This window comes from Manduca sexta, chromosome 26, assembly GCF_014839805.1.
Source record: "Manduca sexta isolate Smith_Timp_Sample1 chromosome 26, JHU_Msex_v1.0, whole genome shotgun sequence".
NCBI lineage: Eukaryota > Metazoa > Arthropoda > Insecta > Lepidoptera > Sphingidae > Manduca > Manduca sexta.
This window is the reverse complement of record NC_051140.1, coordinates 9,410,891-9,429,832: the sequence shown is the minus strand read 5'-3', so window position 1 is coordinate 9,429,832 and position 18,942 is coordinate 9,410,891. Positions and strand designations below refer to the sequence as shown.

The window sequence follows — 18,942 nt, the reverse complement described above, 5'->3', positions numbered from 1 at the left end:
AGTTTGCTTGAATCTACTTTTTACATACATATATATAGCATCACACCTTTTCCCCTTTTCAGGGGTAGGCAGAGGTGTTACACCACAGTGCGATAGTTGTACTGTGAGCCAAATATATCAGTTGTATTTTTGCGTTAGGTTTCCTTGAATTTACTTCTTACATAAATATATATAGCATCACACCTTTTCCCCGTGTCAGGGGTAGGCAGAGGCGTATAATTTCATCGCGATAGTCGTACTGCATGCGAAACACATTAGTTGTGTTTTAGCGTTGGGTTTAGTTGACTCCACTTTTTACATACATACATATATGTAGCATCACACCTGTTACCCTTTTCAGGGGTAGGCAGAGGTGTAACATTTCAGCGCGATAGTCGTACTGCAAGCGAAACACATTAGTTGTGTTTTTGCGTTGGGTATAGTTGACTCTACTTCTTACATACATACATATATGTATACATATAGCATCACACCTTTTCCCCTTTTCAGGGGTAGGCAGAGGTGTAACACCACAGCGCGATAGTTGTACTGTGAGCCAAATAATATCAGTTGTGTTTTTGCGTTAGGTTTGCTTGAATCTACTTCTTACATACATATATATAGCATCACACCTTTTCCCCTTTTCAGTGGTACTCAGAGGTGTAACTCCTCAGCGCGATAGTCGTATCGTGAGCGAAACACAACTATGCCATTGAGACGATCTATTTTTACTAACCCAAAAAAGCAAAAAATAAAAATAATTTTAACAAAAAATTAAACCGCCTTCAAAAACCACTCAAAACCAATAAATAATTTCACATAACAAGTATATATTGGATACCAATTTTGGAGTCGGTGCCTAATTAAAATTGCTAGTTAAGCTAGATAAATACATTAACGAATATACGAAAACAATGTGCTGCCAGCGTACAAAGTCAGCAAGTCAGATCGTCACCGGAGATAAGCACATCGCCGCAGCACAGCAAATGGAAACTATTAAGGAAATATTTAAATTTGTGAACTGTAACACTACCCAAATTCTTCCCCTATTACATATAGCTGGTCAAATGTGGGTGTATTACACTCCCTGCCTCGAAAAAAGAGGAAATAAAAAGATGAAACACCATACATGTGCTTGGTATTACACCTTTCACTGTGTATGTTGTAGTACACGCAAACATACTCCTTTTAATTGATTTGAAAGAAATTTAGCTCATAGATGGACTATGCAACAAATATAGCTAACTAGCAATTTTAATTAGGCACCGACTCCAAAAGTGGTACCCAATATATACTTGTTATGTGAAATTATTTATTGGTTTTGAGTGGTTTTTGAAGGCGGTTTAATTTTTTGTTAAAATTATTTTTATTCATAGAAGGATTTCATTTTTGTACTGATTTCTGTTGAATATTAAAAAAAATAACGACATCAAACACAGTCAAATAGCCTATTACCGATTAAGAGCAAACACTATCAAGCAATTTAGTTACACAGTTCTTACGAAAATCGGATTATTTGGGGTGAAAGTTTCTGGAATGTTTTAGTTTTTGCGTATTTCTTAATGTAATGGTCTGTGGTATTACAAAGCAGGCATTTGGCACCACTGATAACAATAATAGGTTTAAATAGGTTTTTCATAATGAAATAATAAAATAATAATATAAACTTATATTTCGAAACGATAGGTGCTTGTCAAATGATTTTCAGCGCGAAACAACTTTGCTCGTATACTACGGGCTACGGCCAAACAAATACATTAATGTACATGACTGTACAGTCATGCAGGTACTTGCACGCCTTCACTCACTGTGTGGTGCTTACCACACGGTGAGTGACTGTCTAGTCAGGTTGTTTCCAGAGAGTTTTAGTATAACATAGTATAAAATAATTCCATGGCCAAATTATTTGATTACCATAAAAAATATTATGATCCAAAATATATGTTTTTTTTTGTGGATGCAACTGGCATTAGTGATTCATCAACAGATAGTGGCAACTAAGGCACCACACCCTCGTCATCACTTGTTAACTACTTACATTACAAGCACATTATTTTTTAATTTAAAACAATATAATATCTTCTTGAGCAATATTTTTTCCTAATAACCATAACTTGTAATTTTCCATAAATTTTTGAGAGCCACATAAAAGAAATTGGTCTTTCTGGGGCAATGGTTTATACTGATCTAAAATTTCATTAGTCAATTTAATGTTTTTTATTGGTTCCTGATATTTATATTTAACAAATTTATCACTAATATTAGAAACAAACACATCATATGAAAAATTCCAAAATGATTTAAATTTATACAATTCATCTCGAAATAAAATTGTATCAATACTATGACTACAATATAGTAATAAAATTTTAGTCATATTTTCCTCATTATTTAATATTTCTTCAATAATGGACATAAAAGGTGCTATTCCTGTCCCTTGAGCTAACATAATTATTCTAGAGAATTTATTTTCAGTAATTTCATAACTTCCATATGGTCCTCTCCACAATGTTTCATCACCTTTATTTAAACAACTTAAAAAATTAGATACAAGCCCATTTTCATATCTTTTAATAATGATTGCAAAATCAAAATTACCATCACTCATTCTTGCTTTTACATTAACAGGTGTGTAGGCCCTTGTGCACCCATTATTTTGATCATTAAATTTAAATAGAAAGTGTTGGCCAGGTCTCCACTTTAATTTTTTATCATCCTCAACTTTTTTTTTAAATGTAAGTAGAGTATGAGATTCACACAAATTGATATTGTCAGCTACAACAAATGCAGAATATTCAAGCTGTGATATAGCATTTTCAACAACGGGTTCTGAAAAGTTTTCACCGTGTTCCAGGAATTTCTTATATAATTTTATATGCTTCGCATATACATCAAATATGCATGGATTACAACCACTGTTGCAGCAATCTTCTTGGTTTGGTTCCTTTGGCTGCCTCATTTTTCAAATTTCTATATTCTATTCTCTTCGCTAGGTCTACACCTGCAGTAATCAGATCAAGTATTATATATTTTAGCATGTAGATCACTGTCGCAAGCAAGTCATGAATTGGTCAGCTGATATCTTAATGGCTGATAGTTCCCAAAAATTCAAAGAATTTGAGATATATTAAAGTCCCACAAGGTTATTAAATGCGGCAAAAATGGAACTCAGAGTCAAATAAAGTAAAAACTAAACAAAATATACTCCGTCCAACAATTAACTTTTGACATATCGAAAGCAAAATTTTGACGACTTTTCATAGTGAAGCGACTTGCTCTACACTCCGATAAAGAAGATAAATAATCATCAATCGATATTCGTTGAGCCCATTTTTGTAAAAGATAATTCAAAACTTTTTCGAAAATAGAATGTGGCAGTGAATAAACTATTTACATTAAAGATTCACAAAAGTTATCTTGGATATATACATACAAAATATATAGAATTTAAAGCAACTGAAATATTTTGAATTTTCTGATTCTTCTCCACATGAACTAGAATCGTCACATGAATCCTCAGTTACATTAATTATTTTATTGTTGCGAAATAATACATACAGATTTATCGGAGCTCACACGTAGACTATAACTATATAATAAACGAATACCTACTTTGCATGATTATTTATTTTGAAATTTTAAAAAATTATATACTTACTACATTTGGAAACGTACCTACCTAGATACATCATAAAAATAAGTAATATCAACCTCAAAAACAACTGCAAAGTATAAAATAACTTATACTCTCATCGAAAACACACGAATTGAAGACATTTAGAAACTTTTAGAATTCCATTAAACATGACAATATTGTGTAGATTATTTCTTCTTTGACAATCTTGATATTTGGAATTTTGGCGCGAATATACATACACCTAATAAAAAAATATTACGATAATATTGAAAATTAAATAAAAAAACCCATAGAAACAAATTTTTATTTCTTAATGTATACCTACCTGAATACCTTAGCGCCCTCTACATAGACGCCATCTAAACGTTGGTTTGCTGCCCGCCCGCCATAAATTCTCTTTGGCCCATTGAGCTAACGTTTGCTGTAAACAGTTTTGTAAGTATTTTTGTGGTATAATGGAGTAAAACTACCATTTTCCTTTTTCAAAATGTTAAAAATATTCTATAGTGTATAAAAAAATATTAAGTGTTATTTTTCCGATTCGTTCCTACCAGTTCTTATTTACTGAATCTATGTAAGTCCGACTCCATTATTAGCGGCTTGGCGACTGGCGTTAGTAAAATAATTTCACTATTTATTATAAGAACTGTTGTTCTATGCCATTCGGTTTCAAAAATACATTAAGGTGCATCAAAATGAACCCTTTAGTGTAACTAATATAAATCTTAATGTCTAATGCGATGCTGTCTTTATTTAATTAATTTTTACAGTGTGTGTTCATCCGGTTGTTGACATCTTATTCGTTTGTTTTGTGTATATTAAACATAAAATAAAACCGCATTAAGTTTGTCATAAACATAAGAATTGCTATTATAAACATTAAAGTGTAATCAATATCGCGTCCATTTATTCACATTGACGTCGCATAACGTTACAGTTGTTTAGAAAGCTTCAATAAATTATGAAGCGTGTGGTAATTAAATATTATTGTTTAGTTTTCAGGTTTCGCCTGTTTAGGAATCTTGTTTGATTGAAATGTCTGATGACGGATCTACGACGGTGGAGAAGAAAGGACGCGGTAGACCAAAATCTAATGGAACCCAATCGGTGAGATTATTAGTGTTACTTATTAAATGTGTTTTAAGTTACATTATTTGCTTTACAATAATAATTTTAACCATAGGATGCGAAAGAAGTTAAGAAAAGAGGGAGACCACCAGCAGCCGGTAAACCCAAAGAATCTGCAAAATCATCAGATGATGAACAGGCGCCGGTAGCAAAAAGAGGCAGAGGAAGGCCTAAGGGATCGAAAAAAAAGACTATTGGCAAGGGAAAGGTATGAAAGTCTGATATTTGTATACATACATTTTAAAATTACACGATGACATACTGATTTGTCTTGTTCCAGGGTGGATCAGAAGGCAGGGGTCGTGGCCGACCACGCAAGGATGCTCCACCACCCAAAAAAGATGCTGCCTCTACTGAAGAAGAACAAGATGACTATGAGGAGGATGAGGGCTCCGAAGACCAATAAAGTGTTTCTTGACTTAAAACACTTACTTTAGTGTAATTTGTTTGTCATGATAACTCTCATTGTGTATGTTACTTATGAATATATTCATTTTGTTGTAGATGTTTACATGATTGTAAATGTTGGTAAGAAATTTTTGTAAATTCACACATAGGGTTATCCTGACAGCACAAAACTCTTTACTGAGATTGTCCATCCAAAGGTTAATCGTGCAAGATACACTTACTCTTATAATAGAATCAAAATATAATGTGTGATCAAAATGCATTTACTTAAAATATATCTAAAATGGATAATTAATGTCTTGCATGAGTAAATTTGGGCAGACTTGGCTCTCCTTAGAACGTACAACTTTAAGATATAATTCATAAGACCCTTTTTTTGTAGATTCTATACAAATAGGTATTTTGTAATCTCCTGATTTATTATAAGATATGATACAATTTTTAGATTTATGATTTGACATTCAAGTCAAGTATTATTTTCTATAATAAATATGTTCATTTTTTATAATAATTTTATTTGTTCCCACTGGTATTGATGTCTAACAATATTTTTTTAGTTTAAATATCTTGGAATCAATAACACTGCTGTTCCGTAAAACTAGATCTTGTAGTGGTATGAGTAGTGCCATTTTGTATTAAACTTTATTAAATTTGGCAGACTGATAAAAAGTATTGTTTTTATTGACTTTTACTGTGTGTATGTGCATGAATGTACAATTTAGGACAAAGTATAAATAAATAAATTCACTAAGTAAATATTCTTTTTATTTCGAAATAAACCTTGGATCCATTTACATTCAATGAATAATATACTTTTAATCATCTATAAAAATTACCAGATAAAATTAATCTAGAAGCTATTTTGGAAACTAAGTGCTAAGAAAAACTAAACACCAAATTTCGTATTTTGTTACGTATAGATAGCAAATTATATAAAATTATATTCCAGTACCTAGGTATGTATAAAAATTCATAAAAAAGGATCTCAGTCAAGAAAATTTTAATGTACTTAATCAATCTGAAATTGTTTTAGGCGGGCAATCATTATCATTAGTACAGCAGACGCATGCCTTACATAAATAATAAGTATTTATATTCATAATATATACCAGTAAGTCATTAGCATATTTTCATTTATAAATTATTTTTTATTAAGTAATTAAAGATTGATAGTTGATCCTCAACAGGAGGACAAATCGTATCATTCTTAATTATGACTTCAGCTAAATGTTTACAGTTAGTTTTGCCGTTAGTGAAATCAATAAGTATATGTAACTGAGTTATTGTAGTATACTTAATACTTGGTAACAACTGCAATTTTCCAGTATTACATATTAGTCTATGACTGCAATGACTCTTACTCTATGTTAAGGACAACCTCGCAGATTTTTTTTACTTATTTTGGAATACATTTCAAAGGGACACATAATAATATTATCGTTATTACTGTCTACTCAAGATACCAAGTACAGTTGTTTATTGAATGGTAGCAGTTGTTCCATAGCGTTTTTGTTATTAAAACTGTACCTATTCTATTGCCAGAGTAGCAAGTAGCAGTTTATTACACTGCGATGAAACTATCTATCAGATATCGCGGTATTTAACAAAGACCCTGCATTTCCGCAATCTTAGACCAAATGCATTCGATAAAGCAGCGGCCTGTAGCCTGCAAAGGTTGCTTGAAGCTTCTCTAATTTAACGTCTTCAAGAAATAATTAATTTAAATCTCTCTCTTGCACTTTAATATGTGAGTAAAAGAGATAGATTCCACTCATCACTGCATAGTAGCAGTGTTTCCACTTCAAGATATTTATCCCCTTTTCGGAGCGATGGGCCCTAATTTTATTCTTCTGAGGGATTTTTTGGGAAGGGCACCTAAACCTACGTTATTTTTGTGTATTATTTTAAGAGATAGATGAGACAAAAAAACAAGACGTATATATATTTTGATATCAAAATTTTTAATTAATATGTAAATATAAAAAAAAGCGGCGATAGCCTAGTTGGGTGTGGAACGGTCTGCCAAGACGAATGTCCGCAGGTTCAAATCCCAAGGGCACACGCCTCAGACTTTTCTGAAAAAATCATGTGTGTATTCGTTGTGAATTTATCGTTCGCTTTAACGGTGAAGGAAAACATCGTTAGGATAGTGAAGTGAAGTCTACCAACCCGCACTAGGCCAGCGTGGTGGACTAAAACCTAATCCCTCTCAGTAGTTAGAGGAGGCCCGTGCTCAGCAGTGGGCAAGTATATAATACAGGGCTGATATTATTATTATTATTAGATATAAATAAAGTAAACATTTGTTTACATGATTAGGCGAAGCAATATTATAATTTTTATACAAGTTGTCGAACAAAGTTTTCACTATTATTTGGAAAGATATGAAAAATATTGTCAACCTATTTCATATGTACCCACACGTCACTACTCAATAACATCCAATTCAATTCAATTCAATTCAATTTTTAAATTTATCGTAGCAATTTATAAATGACACTTTTTGCACGTTTGTACGTAGTACATGCGGCACGCGGGCGAGTTAAATTCTGTTTGAGGGATTCTCTACTTAGAAGTTGACAGTACTGTGTTTTGAACTGGCAACATTATCTAGTTTCCTAAAAAAAGAAAATATATACTGGCAGCCCTGAGTAGTCCAGGGTCTCAGATCCAGGGTTTTCTTAGGGGCTGCTTCCGAAATTTAGAGGGAAAATTAAAGGGAGGGGATGTTTTATGGGCCATTTAGATTTTTCATATTTATGATTTTGGCCATTATATTTATAGGATAATTAACGAAAGCTGGCACATTCGCAGAACTTGCATTAATCCAATTTTACACAGACCATTAAAATATGTTTTTGTGGTATTATTATTGAAGAGATAGAAACAGAAATGTCAACAAAACATCACTCTTTATTGTTTAAACATGGAGTTAATATGTACTGCATTAATATGAACTCCATGTGTTTGACTTATTGATGGGTGGGCAATACGTCCTCATGGCGGCTAACTTACTACATTAATCGGAAACCACACAAGCGCAAATCGACCTATGGGCTATACTGATTGACTTAGTGATTGAGGGACATCTAATACAACTCCTCGTTAATTTCCCTATTTTACTTTTAAAAAACATAGGATTTAAAATTACCACTCTGTGGTTACTGCTTTCTCTACAATTTGATTTCCTTTTATCAGAGGCGGCCTAAGGTGGAGGCGAATCGGACGACTGCCCGGGGTCTCGCGCATACAGGGGCCTCACGCGGTGCCTTGAAGGACCTTTTTTAACGATCTTATCGATTAAATCGCGAAACTATTTTTTGCTCCGTCCAGGGCCTTGCGTCGTTTTGTTTTTGCTTTCGCCTGGGTCCTTGCCTCCTTTAAGACTGCCACTGCTTATGATACTCAAATGTACTAGGTTTGAAAAGTGAGAACAAGAATAATTTTTGGGGTGTTTTCAAGTAGAAAAGACGATTTTAGGGGGTTTTCGAATTAGCGTTAGGGGTAAATACTTTTGGGTGTTGGTAGCACTGTTATTGTCAGTTAGTCAAGCGTCATACGTGTGCCTGAGTTGTGTTCGTTAAAAAAATCTTTTTTTTTTATATAATAATTCCATTTATTTACGATTTAACAGAATTTAAGTGTAACAAGTAACATTTAGTGATTGTTTGATAACTTTTGCTCGATATCTAAAATGTGATCAACCATAATGACTGAGTTCGCGTAGTGCCTTGAAAAGTTTTTAACCGATTTCAAAGTTTTGTGAAGTGGTTTTTTCGCGCATATATCTTGTCTTTACATAATATGAGCGAATTTTATGTCATTGGCGATCGGAATTTATCTCCAGGTATGTGGACTTTACACTGTAATGTTCATAAATTCCAGAACATGTACGTTTATGACCAGGTTACGTTATCTATGCGATTACCTTACCTTGTGTAGTTACGCACAAACACAATACATAGCTGTCATTTTGATATTCGTATCATACAACATATATTTTCAAGTTAATTTTCAACCAAAACTTCATGTTACAATTTTAGTTAATCCAAAGTATTTATTTTTATTTGTATTTAAGAATTAAAAGGCTATCAGTTGATGGTCCATAATAGTTGAACACTTATTTCTTTAATTATTATACCGATTCAAAGGATTTGGTGTGGATATTGACCACATATAAATGTTATTTTAATCTCCATAGACTGAATATATTATGATAGTAATACATTCTTAGGCAGTCTGACAAAGTGCTCCACTAATATTCAACTATCTTGTTGCAACAAGAGCTAGTATTAGAAAAAAATGTTTAGGCAATAGGTTTTGCTTGCAGTTACACTGGAATTAAAAAGGTTTCCAGGATTCAATTTTTGCTATTTTTTTTTCTGGGTTAAAATGTTGCTTATGTTGTTTCTTATAGTTCAACTTACTACTCACAAATTTTCATCAAAAAATTTTCACCATTGTAGTTGTGAACGCACTATAGAATTTTTGCATTTATAAAAATAGTATGAATAAGTAAAAAAAAGCTGTTATATCAAAACAAAGAGATTAGTATTTTCGACTCACTGTATATTGTTTACTTGCTTTTGCTTGTGGCCCTGTCTGTATATAAAAAATATTTATCCTAGAAAAGGTTTTCTAGGATAGATATTTTCCTATAATAAAAAGTACCCTATAATCTTCAGAAGTTTCCTATTAGTGAACAAAAGTTCTTTATCGATTTAGTAGTTCCTGAGATTAGCACATTCAAACACTCTTTGACTTTATATATTCGTATAGATAAGGCATACTATCTTTCTTAATGAATGAGATTTCCAGACGCCTAAGGAATATTGCCTCTTTCATTTTCCCTATTCCTTTTAAGGTTGAGTTGCATGTACAATTTCCTGGTATTATCGGTGTATATTGTCAGACTGTGCATTACTAACCACTTGATCATTTTCTGTTTTTTGTATAAAAAAAATACAAAAACAATTGTTTACTTTTTAATGATTGATAAGCAGATCACCATGATCTCTCATACTCGTTATGTCAGGAAATAATTCATCACAATGCAGTCTCCAGTGGCCTTCTGTTCCAATTTGGATGCATCTGTATTAAACATAATATTGAGCATACGCTAGAATCAATTAATTTTAATTTATGTGACATATAGATACATAAGATATTATTTAACATTGTGTATAAACATTATGGTGCTAAAATCTGCGAAACAAGTAATGTGGTCAAAATAAATGGAGTAAATGCCTAAAAAAGTCATAATTCGTCATCAAATTAATACATTGATAAAACATAATATTACTATGATAGAAATTACCTCATTGACAGTATTTTGCCCCCATTCAATACAAAAATGTGTGGTGAAACAATGTTCTGTGTACAGGTTTTCATGTATTCTGTATGTGTGAAAAAACGCACAGAAGACTCACTTAAATAATTATATTAACATTTATTGATAAATGGAAATTGACTCAACATACAAGATAGCCAGTCAGTTTTTGTACAAACCATAAACATAAGGGCGTTTTAAAATTTGGCGATGGCGCGGCACGCGCGCGTTTCTTTACATCCAGTAAATAAGACTTGTATAAGACGCGCAAGCATTTCGCGCACTTAATTCGAATTTGTTTCTGAAATACCTTGTCATTAGGCTGCTTTTAATAATATGAGACAATAACATTAGAGCAGGACGCAGGCGGCAGACAACAGAGCTTGTGCGGCTTTTCTTCAAGTATATCGTGAGCTTTTCACAAACGCGCTGATTCGTCAGTTGTGGATACACCCGAATAATTCTTGTTTGATTTCAAAACAATTTATTGTTTATTGGTGTAAATCAATACAATTACGTTGGAGATATTATTTAACATATTAAAGTACCAACAGCTACATGAACGACAATTAAAATTAATTGTCAAAAAAACAAAGTGAAATAAATAATTCCAGAATGTTTGGAGCTTTATCACACTCATGGCTCACTATTGAAGTCATCATGCAAAGCTGACAGACTGTTCATTGTCTGAATCGTGACACGTGCCATCGTACATCGGTGCCTATACGATCTATTGCATTTGCGCGCCTGTCACACTCATGTGATACGTATTCACTCTAAGGCATACGAACACTCCATACCAATTACCTTTAAAATGACTTTATGAAGTCATGATCGAACACTCGTGTTGAGCGCCCACACGTATCAAAAATAAAGTATAAATATACGATATGAATAATAATATTTTTTTTATTGAATAGGTAGTCGATGTAACGTTCTTGTGCAACGTAAGTTGTGAAAATATTTCTTTATTAAATTTCTTCGATTGGTTATGCGTTAAAAAAGTTTCGGCCAAGTTATGGCAATTGCCAACCGTTTCGCACTATAATGAATTAAGTTTTATCTGCTTAGATTGCGATTCGTTCGGTACTACCGGTCGTTGCCTCAGTGAGTCACAAATGCATGCCGCGCGGCGAGCTTGGTGTTGGTTGACTCATTACCGTGAGGCGCAACACAATAGTCGGTGATACTTTCAGTTAAAAAAAATTATAGAGCCTCTTGTGACATTGCATTTTCGAGCAAACTTTTTTCATTTGAGCTGAACTCATGTTGCATATTGCAACTCTTGAATGGGATTTCAAAGCATCATAATATAGGATCCCGACGTGTCTCAATAACCTACATATATGGGCACTGTTGAATATTTATGAGTTTTATTTTATCCGTTTGTGTGTGTTGATTGTTGGGTAAACCTTGAATTTTGTTTTAATAGCTACTATCCGATCAAATAGGTACCTACTATAGAACAGATTACTTATTGATTACTTATCAGGAACTAAAATAAGTAATGTCTTAATAAATTGATCAGTTAAAAAAGTACAAAGATGTAAAAGTGTAACGTATGTATATATTAGGGGTTCTTTTATCAAGTAAACTGAAATTGGAATAAAATATTAAAATATAACGCCATCGATTCCAGTTGCATCTCTATTTGTTAGGCAAAAACATATTCGAGACATTCTGTATCTGTATAAAAAAACAGGATCCGATCTTGCAGCTCCAAAAGTCATTTATATACTTTCACATCATTCTACATCCGCAATGCACCGAAGAGATCCAGTTTATTGAAATACCGATTCAGAGCACGTTTTGGCTGCTTTCGTACGTCTCAATTAATGATGAGTGTACACAACCCACTACATAGGCGATGTACAAACAACGTTAATAGCAATGCTAAATGTCTTCACTGGGTCAAAGCGCTGGCCGACGTCCTGAATTTTTAAGTATTCTATTAAGGTGCTGCCTGTGCCTCACTCGGCGTCCGTCTCTGTGTGCTTTTCTCTCGGTGATTGCGTCTTTTTACTTTCTCACGATGGTTTCACCACAAGGGGCCGCTGTGTTAACGTAGCGCAGTGCTTGCGGCGCAACCTTCTCTCTCTATGGACTAGGAACTTGTTAAACATCTATGGACCGGATGATAGCCCTTTAACAATCCTATACGGCACACATAATGTCCATGTGTACTTAGCGCTGAGGGACTTTCAAGCTTGAGCAAACCTGTGTATTTATTGAACCATATCTTACGTGTAAATTGCCGATTATTATATACAGTTGTTTATCTATCAGATTGAAGTCCGTCAGAAATGTAACATCCAGTTTTCTATTCGGCCATAACTTTCACGTTTCCTTCTTTGTGCAAACTTCACGTAACTACTTTGACCAACCGGTTTTTATAATATATTTTCGTATTTTCCTTCGTATCACATTACATTTGATACGACGAGGGTTACGCTCTCGCTAACGCAGCTCAGGGAAGCTCGTGTCCACAATAGCTGCCCAGCGAAGTTGATACTTAGCGGTCAACTTCTAAGCTCATATGTTTTAATCTATGTATAATACGCTTTCAAACCGACTTCAAAAAAGGAAGATCTTCATATTAGTTATGTTTTGAAACATCTCCGCCTACTGTAATACGTGAAATATGCAAATCACTCCGGAAAAGAAACCCGTATACCATTTTCACTAATAAGTAACGAAACATGATTTTATTTATCTACAAATATTATGTATCCATACATAATATTATAAAACGAATTCACCCCGCTGCGTATGTCTGTCTGCCTGTACGAACGCGATGAACTCATAAACTACTGAACGGATTTTCATACAGTTTTCACTAATGGACCGAGTGATTCAAGAGAAAGGGTATAATGTGTTTAATTTATCATTATTTTGTACGACAGAAAAAAAATGGACATATAAATTTTATTAATAAAAAGTGAAGAATAAATTGGGAATAAAAAGTGTGCTGCTTTTGCATATTAATTGCTTCAGTTCTGCATATTCTTATTTTACACCAAGTTATACAAGATTCTGTATATTATTTGAAAATGTTTAAACAAAATTTGTTTTTAAATTATAAAGAACTGGAAAGAGTGAAGTGAAAGCTTAGACTGCTTAGGTATGATAAAACCATCACTGAAGTTGAAGACAAGGTGTCATAATATTACGAACAGACGAGAGTCGCTTGAATGCCTGTGATGCTCAAGCAATCATTTTTCGCTCATACATCTTTACCAATGCGGAAGCGATCGTGTGGAGGTCACACATTAGATGCGGCTGTGAAAGTGTCACTACTCACTAGTCACCACTACATTTGTACGGAATATGAACAATAAACAGGTTATCAGAGATTTATCTAATCAGTCTTTTGTGTGATCTCAAAAAAAAATCACATAAAGAAAAAAGTGACGAAACAATTATTAGTTAAAACAGTTATTTACGTAGTTTATTGATATCGGTTAAATTACTGACACATGTACCTATCATAGATGTATATTAATTGTAATCAGTATGTGCATGATGTGATACAAATGGGAAAAAATTGAACGTGGCAGAAGGTGTCGTCACCGGAGCCGATTGCTTCTAATTGAATTAGGCTGCAAGTGGAACGCGCTTGGCGCACGCAGCCGCACACTTGGTGACCGCTTTATACACTCTCTAACCGGCATTTTACATAATACCAAATATTTGTTCAGAGAAACTCTGAGAACGTGCAAATGAGTATGAATGAAATGTATCGTAGCGTCGTAGTATTCTTGTGTATACTTTTATCATCCTTGCGTACTACTTTGTTGTTATACTCTAGCGTCTGAGTGTCAACATTTTGGAGCTTCAAGGTTTTTAAAGCGTTAGTAAAAATTTTCTTAGATGTAAAATTTGTTTTGTTGATAATTACGTTTTATTCATAATATGTAATATGCTTAATATAAAATATAATTGCCATTACCGGGTTAGTTGTGCCGCATTCTTTAACCATATTTATGCTAATGAAGAAACTTGATATCGATCGCTTTTGTATATTAACATACATCTGCATTGATATAGATACGAGAACAAGTTATTCTGTGGGTTCAACGTGTGTGTACGAAGTCTATTGAAACATGTTTTACGTTTTCTCTATTGAATGAATTATTACGTTCCGCCGGAAGTCTTAAGAACTTCGTTTTGAAAATATTCTCAAATTACCTACTATTCAACAACAGACGAACTTGCAAAACTGATTCAGTAAAACATAGCCCGTAATTGCATCTCGCTTTGTCTGAACATCGATGCTGCAATACTGGTATTGTTTGAGATTATCTTTTTATTCCGTTTGGTTTAACTTTTTCATTATTGCCCAAGTTAAGTAAAGATTAATTTGCGCAGGTAGTTATTACTTCACCATTATCGCCTTTTTAAGTACTCTGTTAATTTAGTTGTTCTGATATACAAAGTAAGGACAATATACAATAATAAGACGACAGAAGGCAAGGAATGCACAATTAGGGCAATGTGACATTTTCGTGTCGAGCTCACAGCTGAAGAACGATGCAAAGTGGAACCGTCCTTATTACATGGAACATTCCGTGCCAGGCTCCGGTCGTTGCTAGTACGCACCCGCACTCATGTATCTTATAGCTAAATGTCAATATATAGCGCAGCTCAATGTTATTTCCCCTTTCTACCAGACGATGAGTCGCTAGTTTTTGTCTGCCCCAGTAAGAAATACGATGTAATCGCGTGCTGCGCGGTCCCGTTTTAGTCGAGAGTGAACGCGTTGTCCGGTCACGGTCATTTGTTTGAGCGCAAATGCCAATGAAGACTGTGGCGTCACACTTTTCACTCTGTCAGAGCTAAAGCCGGGATACGTGGCACCCGCGGCTGGCGAGCCGGCGGCTTGCCAGCGCCACCTTCCTCTCTGACGCACTATCGACAGCTGCCCTACTATCACTTCGGCAATATACTACTCGAATCGCAAGTTATTTAATATCGCTTCGAGTGATATTAATTCTTCCTTTCCAATCGTACAAAACATTATTTGATACAGACTCCGAGCTGTCATGTCGGTGAGACGGTCATATGATAACGTGCGAGCAATGTGTTGCTTGTAATCCGATCCTAGAATTAAGCCACGTCGAGTTTATAAGGACAGTACGTGCCTTGAGCAGGTGCGCATTTTCTTAATGATGACGTGTTCAACGACAAAATAATGTTTTACAACGGTTCAGTACCAAAAATTGAGAAGTGTTCCATTATAATTATTTTGCGATGATACATGAAGTGTAAAAAAATCGCAGCGAAATTCATCGATAATTTGAAAATACTTTAAAACCCAACCGCAAATGATGCGTATTGCCTATTTAAAGTAAAGAGGTTGTCAGGGTGGAGCTTAGGTGGCTTGGTCGCGAGACTCGCGTTCCTTGCCAATGAGTCATGTTTAATACTTCAGGCCATTCCAATTATTGATACAACATGCGACCTTATGAATGGCTAAGGACCGTAGTTGCATAGTTAAGTGTTAAATATAATGCATTATATTATATTTAACGCAACCTGATCTCCGACTGTTGACAATCCAAACCTCATGTTCGAGAAGGCAGCAGCGTCAACACAAAAGCCGGTTTCGGAATATTTTGCCGTTTTGAGATAAGGTGACGAGTGCATTCGACTCGGGGCCCATTATGTGATGCCAAGATGTGCTTGCATTTCGCAGACGATTGTAGTTTTGTAGCGTGACAATTCATAACAGTACAGTCGCTTACATAATACACATGGGAGTGTTCACAGGGGGACAAGTTCGCTAGCCTTTTGCCACGATAATGGAGATTATGAAGCTAAACGTGACGGCGCAATTCTAAGATTCCCACAACTAGTTATTTGTGTATGCGGATGTATTTTAATGGCGTTGCATGTTGTCGGGAATCATAACAATTTAAAACGTATATCCGTTTATATTTGTGTACCACAAAATAAGCGTGCAAAACGTTTAGTAAGACATGTGCATTTTAATTAATATTTGTTTGAACTGTTCCTGTTCGTTGCAAAAATATCAAAATGCTGACGAATAAAAAATTATTATTATTTTTGAATATAATATGTGTATTCAATTACATTAAGAAAGCAGGATGATTTACTTTATTGTATATCATTTTTAAGAAATTGCCACTCTTTTTAATAATCTGAATTATAAATATATAGAATTGAATCAACTGACGTAAAGTTCAGCTCAATACTAGCAAAGGGTTGGTAACGTCAAGAGAAAATTATATTTGTTTTTTAATTTTATCTAATACTAGCTTTTGCTCGCGGCTTCGCCCGCGTGAAGGTGTTTTCCAGGATAAAATTCCACTGTTTGATAAAAGTCTTGCTACATATTTTCCCGGTACTTATAGGTTCAAACTAATTTTATCCCCAATCTATAATTTCAGTTCAATCAGTCGAAAATCTAAGAACATTTATACAAACTTTCATCCCCTATTTTATCCCCTTAAGGGTAGAATTTATCAAAATCCTTTCTTAGGGGATGCCTACGTCATAGTAGCTTTATGCATGTAAAGTCTTAGCCCGATCCGTCCAATGGTTTGGGCTGTTCCTTGATATATCACTGTCAGTCACCTTTGAGTTATATATTATATTAACAACTGAAGTTAGCTAAAATTGAGTTTCTCGAAGCCGACCACTATTTATGTACTATGTATTTTGAGACTATGCAATTTTGTCGCGTTCGCGATTCACTTTCACTTTTGTTGAGTTTCAGAACGCGATATTAGATCCTCCAACGCGCACGCGAATTTGAACTTTATGCAGCGGTAATAAATTACAAATTGACTCTCCATTTTATTTAGAAAACGTTTGTATGGGAAATAGAAAAATGCTGTTTTGAGGATTTCCCGGCAATTATTCGAATTTTTCTCACCTTTTAAAGCTTCCCTAGACCTCCACGAATAATTCAAGACCAAGATAAGATAAATCCGTTCAGCCGTTCTCGAGTTTTAGCGAGACTAACGAACAGCAATTGATTTTTATATATATAGATTTACGGTATATGAAATCTAACACAGAAAGAATGATCAAAATCCGGTAAAATATGAACATATCAGCCCTTTGAAATGCGACAGAGGGGGTACTGTCAAGAAACAGAAAACAGTCGCAGAGTCAGTCGCATGCATGTCAGTCGTCACGTTATCCAAGGAAGACATAGCGCGATATTCCTACTACGCGCCCACTCTTATGCATTGCAATATGTGTTTTAATACGAACTACTGACTCATATTTTCTTAACTAAATTTATGTTGGTTTCTTAAATAACAAACCAATTTTCTGTAGTTTCAAAAATCTTTTTTTTTTTTTTCAGTAGGCATACTAGTTCTGTTGTGCTCATTTTCACGTGAATGTTATTCAAATACTTAGCACTGTTTGTAAAAAATGAAGGGTTCACAAGTGGAGTTAATAAAAACCCTTCATTGCCTTTTTCGCCGATATGGCCACTTCACTTGTTCCGCCCGTATGAACCTGCCAGAGGGGTCGAGCGAGCCCATAGTTTTTGCATCCACTTTTCATTTTTTAACACCCCGCATTCCCACGCTTTATTATGATAAAATTAACCTGTTTAATGGTAATGACGTGTAAAGAAACGTGATTCAAAAAAAATTATGCGGTTGTAAAATATTTCTGTAAATTAAAAAGTTATACAGAATTTATTTTTCGTGTTTTTATCGTACAAATTTTAAGTTGTATCCGAGACAATTATTTCTATAGTATAAATTTCTTTGTTTATAGACTTAAATAATTCTAAGAATTGAGATAACATATTTTTATTAATATTTAATACACGTGCATAGTGCATACTGTACATTTTGGCTTTCAAATATACTTATATTGTAAAAATAATTAATAAAATAACACCACATTGTTAGTTAAATAATAATGCAGTTATTATAATTGGAATATACATAGACTAGAAATACAATGTACCCTCTAAATTCTATATCCATTGTGTTTCACCATGGTCTAGCCTGCGTGTTTGGCGTTTTGCCGGTCTCGCAGGAAGGGGCAAGGTCGGCGTCCAAGCGTGAAGTTCCGCCACTATTGACAAGCACCTTTGTGGATTCTAAACAATCATGATGAGAAAACATAAAGACTAGAAACCCTTTGTATGAATCACTTAAAACGCCATCGAATACCTATTGAAACGTGCATAAATATTTGAATATTTTCATAATAGACCTACAGGCGTGACGTGCCACGTGCGTAGTGACGTAATAATATTTATAACTGTTAATATTGTGCTGTAGTTATTCGGGTCAGCAGCGAGTTGGTGATAAATAGAAAATACTATCGCTCTACCTAATCGACCGTCCCAAATCTCGCAATCGAGTCTCTACCGTGAAAACCGCCTGAAAATAGTAAAAAGTACGCATCGAAGTTTTCGGCAGTAAAAATGCGTTGCCCACGGTTACTGGTGCGTGTTTATTTTTAC

The 18,942-nt window shown here is 34.3% G+C and overlaps 3 protein-coding genes across 8 annotated transcripts in view; 2 read left to right on the top strand and 1 right to left on the bottom strand.

Annotated features, from left to right (window-relative positions):
- Positions 1-1,633: 1,633 nt before the first annotated feature.
- LOC115447520 (NADH-cytochrome b5 reductase-like) lies at positions 1,634-3,259 on the bottom strand. The gene has a single exon (XM_030174624.2). It carries the CDS (start codon positions 2,936-2,938, stop codon positions 2,042-2,044), a length of 897 nt encoding a protein of 298 aa, XP_030030484.1. The 5' UTR covers positions 2,939-3,259; the 3' UTR covers positions 1,634-2,041.
- Positions 3,260-3,865: 606 nt separating this feature from the next.
- LOC115447517 (high mobility group protein I) lies at positions 3,866-5,908 on the top strand. Of its 2 annotated transcripts, none has more exons than XM_030174621.2 (4): positions 3,866-4,051; positions 4,612-4,723; positions 4,800-4,952; positions 5,025-5,908. In XM_030174621.2, the coding sequence occupies exons 2-4, from the start codon at positions 4,652-4,654 to the stop codon at positions 5,148-5,150; spliced, it is 351 nt and encodes a 116-aa protein (XP_030030481.1). In that variant the 5' UTR covers positions 3,866-4,051; positions 4,612-4,651; the 3' UTR covers positions 5,151-5,908. The 2 variants fall into 2 exon arrangements, with proteins under 2 accessions (XP_030030481.1, XP_030030482.1); XM_030174622.2 differs by having other exon boundaries at positions 4,047-4,190.
- A 2,791-nt stretch (positions 5,909-8,699) lies between these two features.
- LOC115447529 (afadin) overlaps positions 8,700-18,942 on the top strand; it is a 74,194-nt gene continuing 63,951 nt past the window's right edge. For all 5 annotated transcript variants that reach the window (XM_037443110.1, XM_037443111.1, XM_037443109.1 and 2 more), the window contains exon 1: positions 8,700-8,999. The gene's annotated coding sequence lies outside the window, so the exon portion shown is untranslated. The remainder of the gene's footprint in view (positions 9,000-18,942) is intronic.

Bases quoted from the DNA above. Each gene is read 5' to 3' on its own strand.
- LOC115447520 (XM_030174624.2), bottom strand. From the start codon at position 2,938: ATGAGGCAGCCAAAGGAACCAAACCAAGAAGATTGCTGCAACAGTGGT.
- LOC115447517 (XM_030174621.2), top strand. From the start codon at position 4,652: ATGTCTGATGACGGATCTACGACGGTGGAGAAGAAAGGACGCGGTAGA. The intron at 4,724-4,799 runs GTGAGATTATTA...TTTTAACCATAG, and splicing joins AATCTAATGGAACCCAATCG to GATGCGAAAGAAGTTAAGAA. The intron at 4,953-5,024 runs GTATGAAAGTCT...GTCTTGTTCCAG, and splicing joins AGACTATTGGCAAGGGAAAG to GGTGGATCAGAAGGCAGGGG.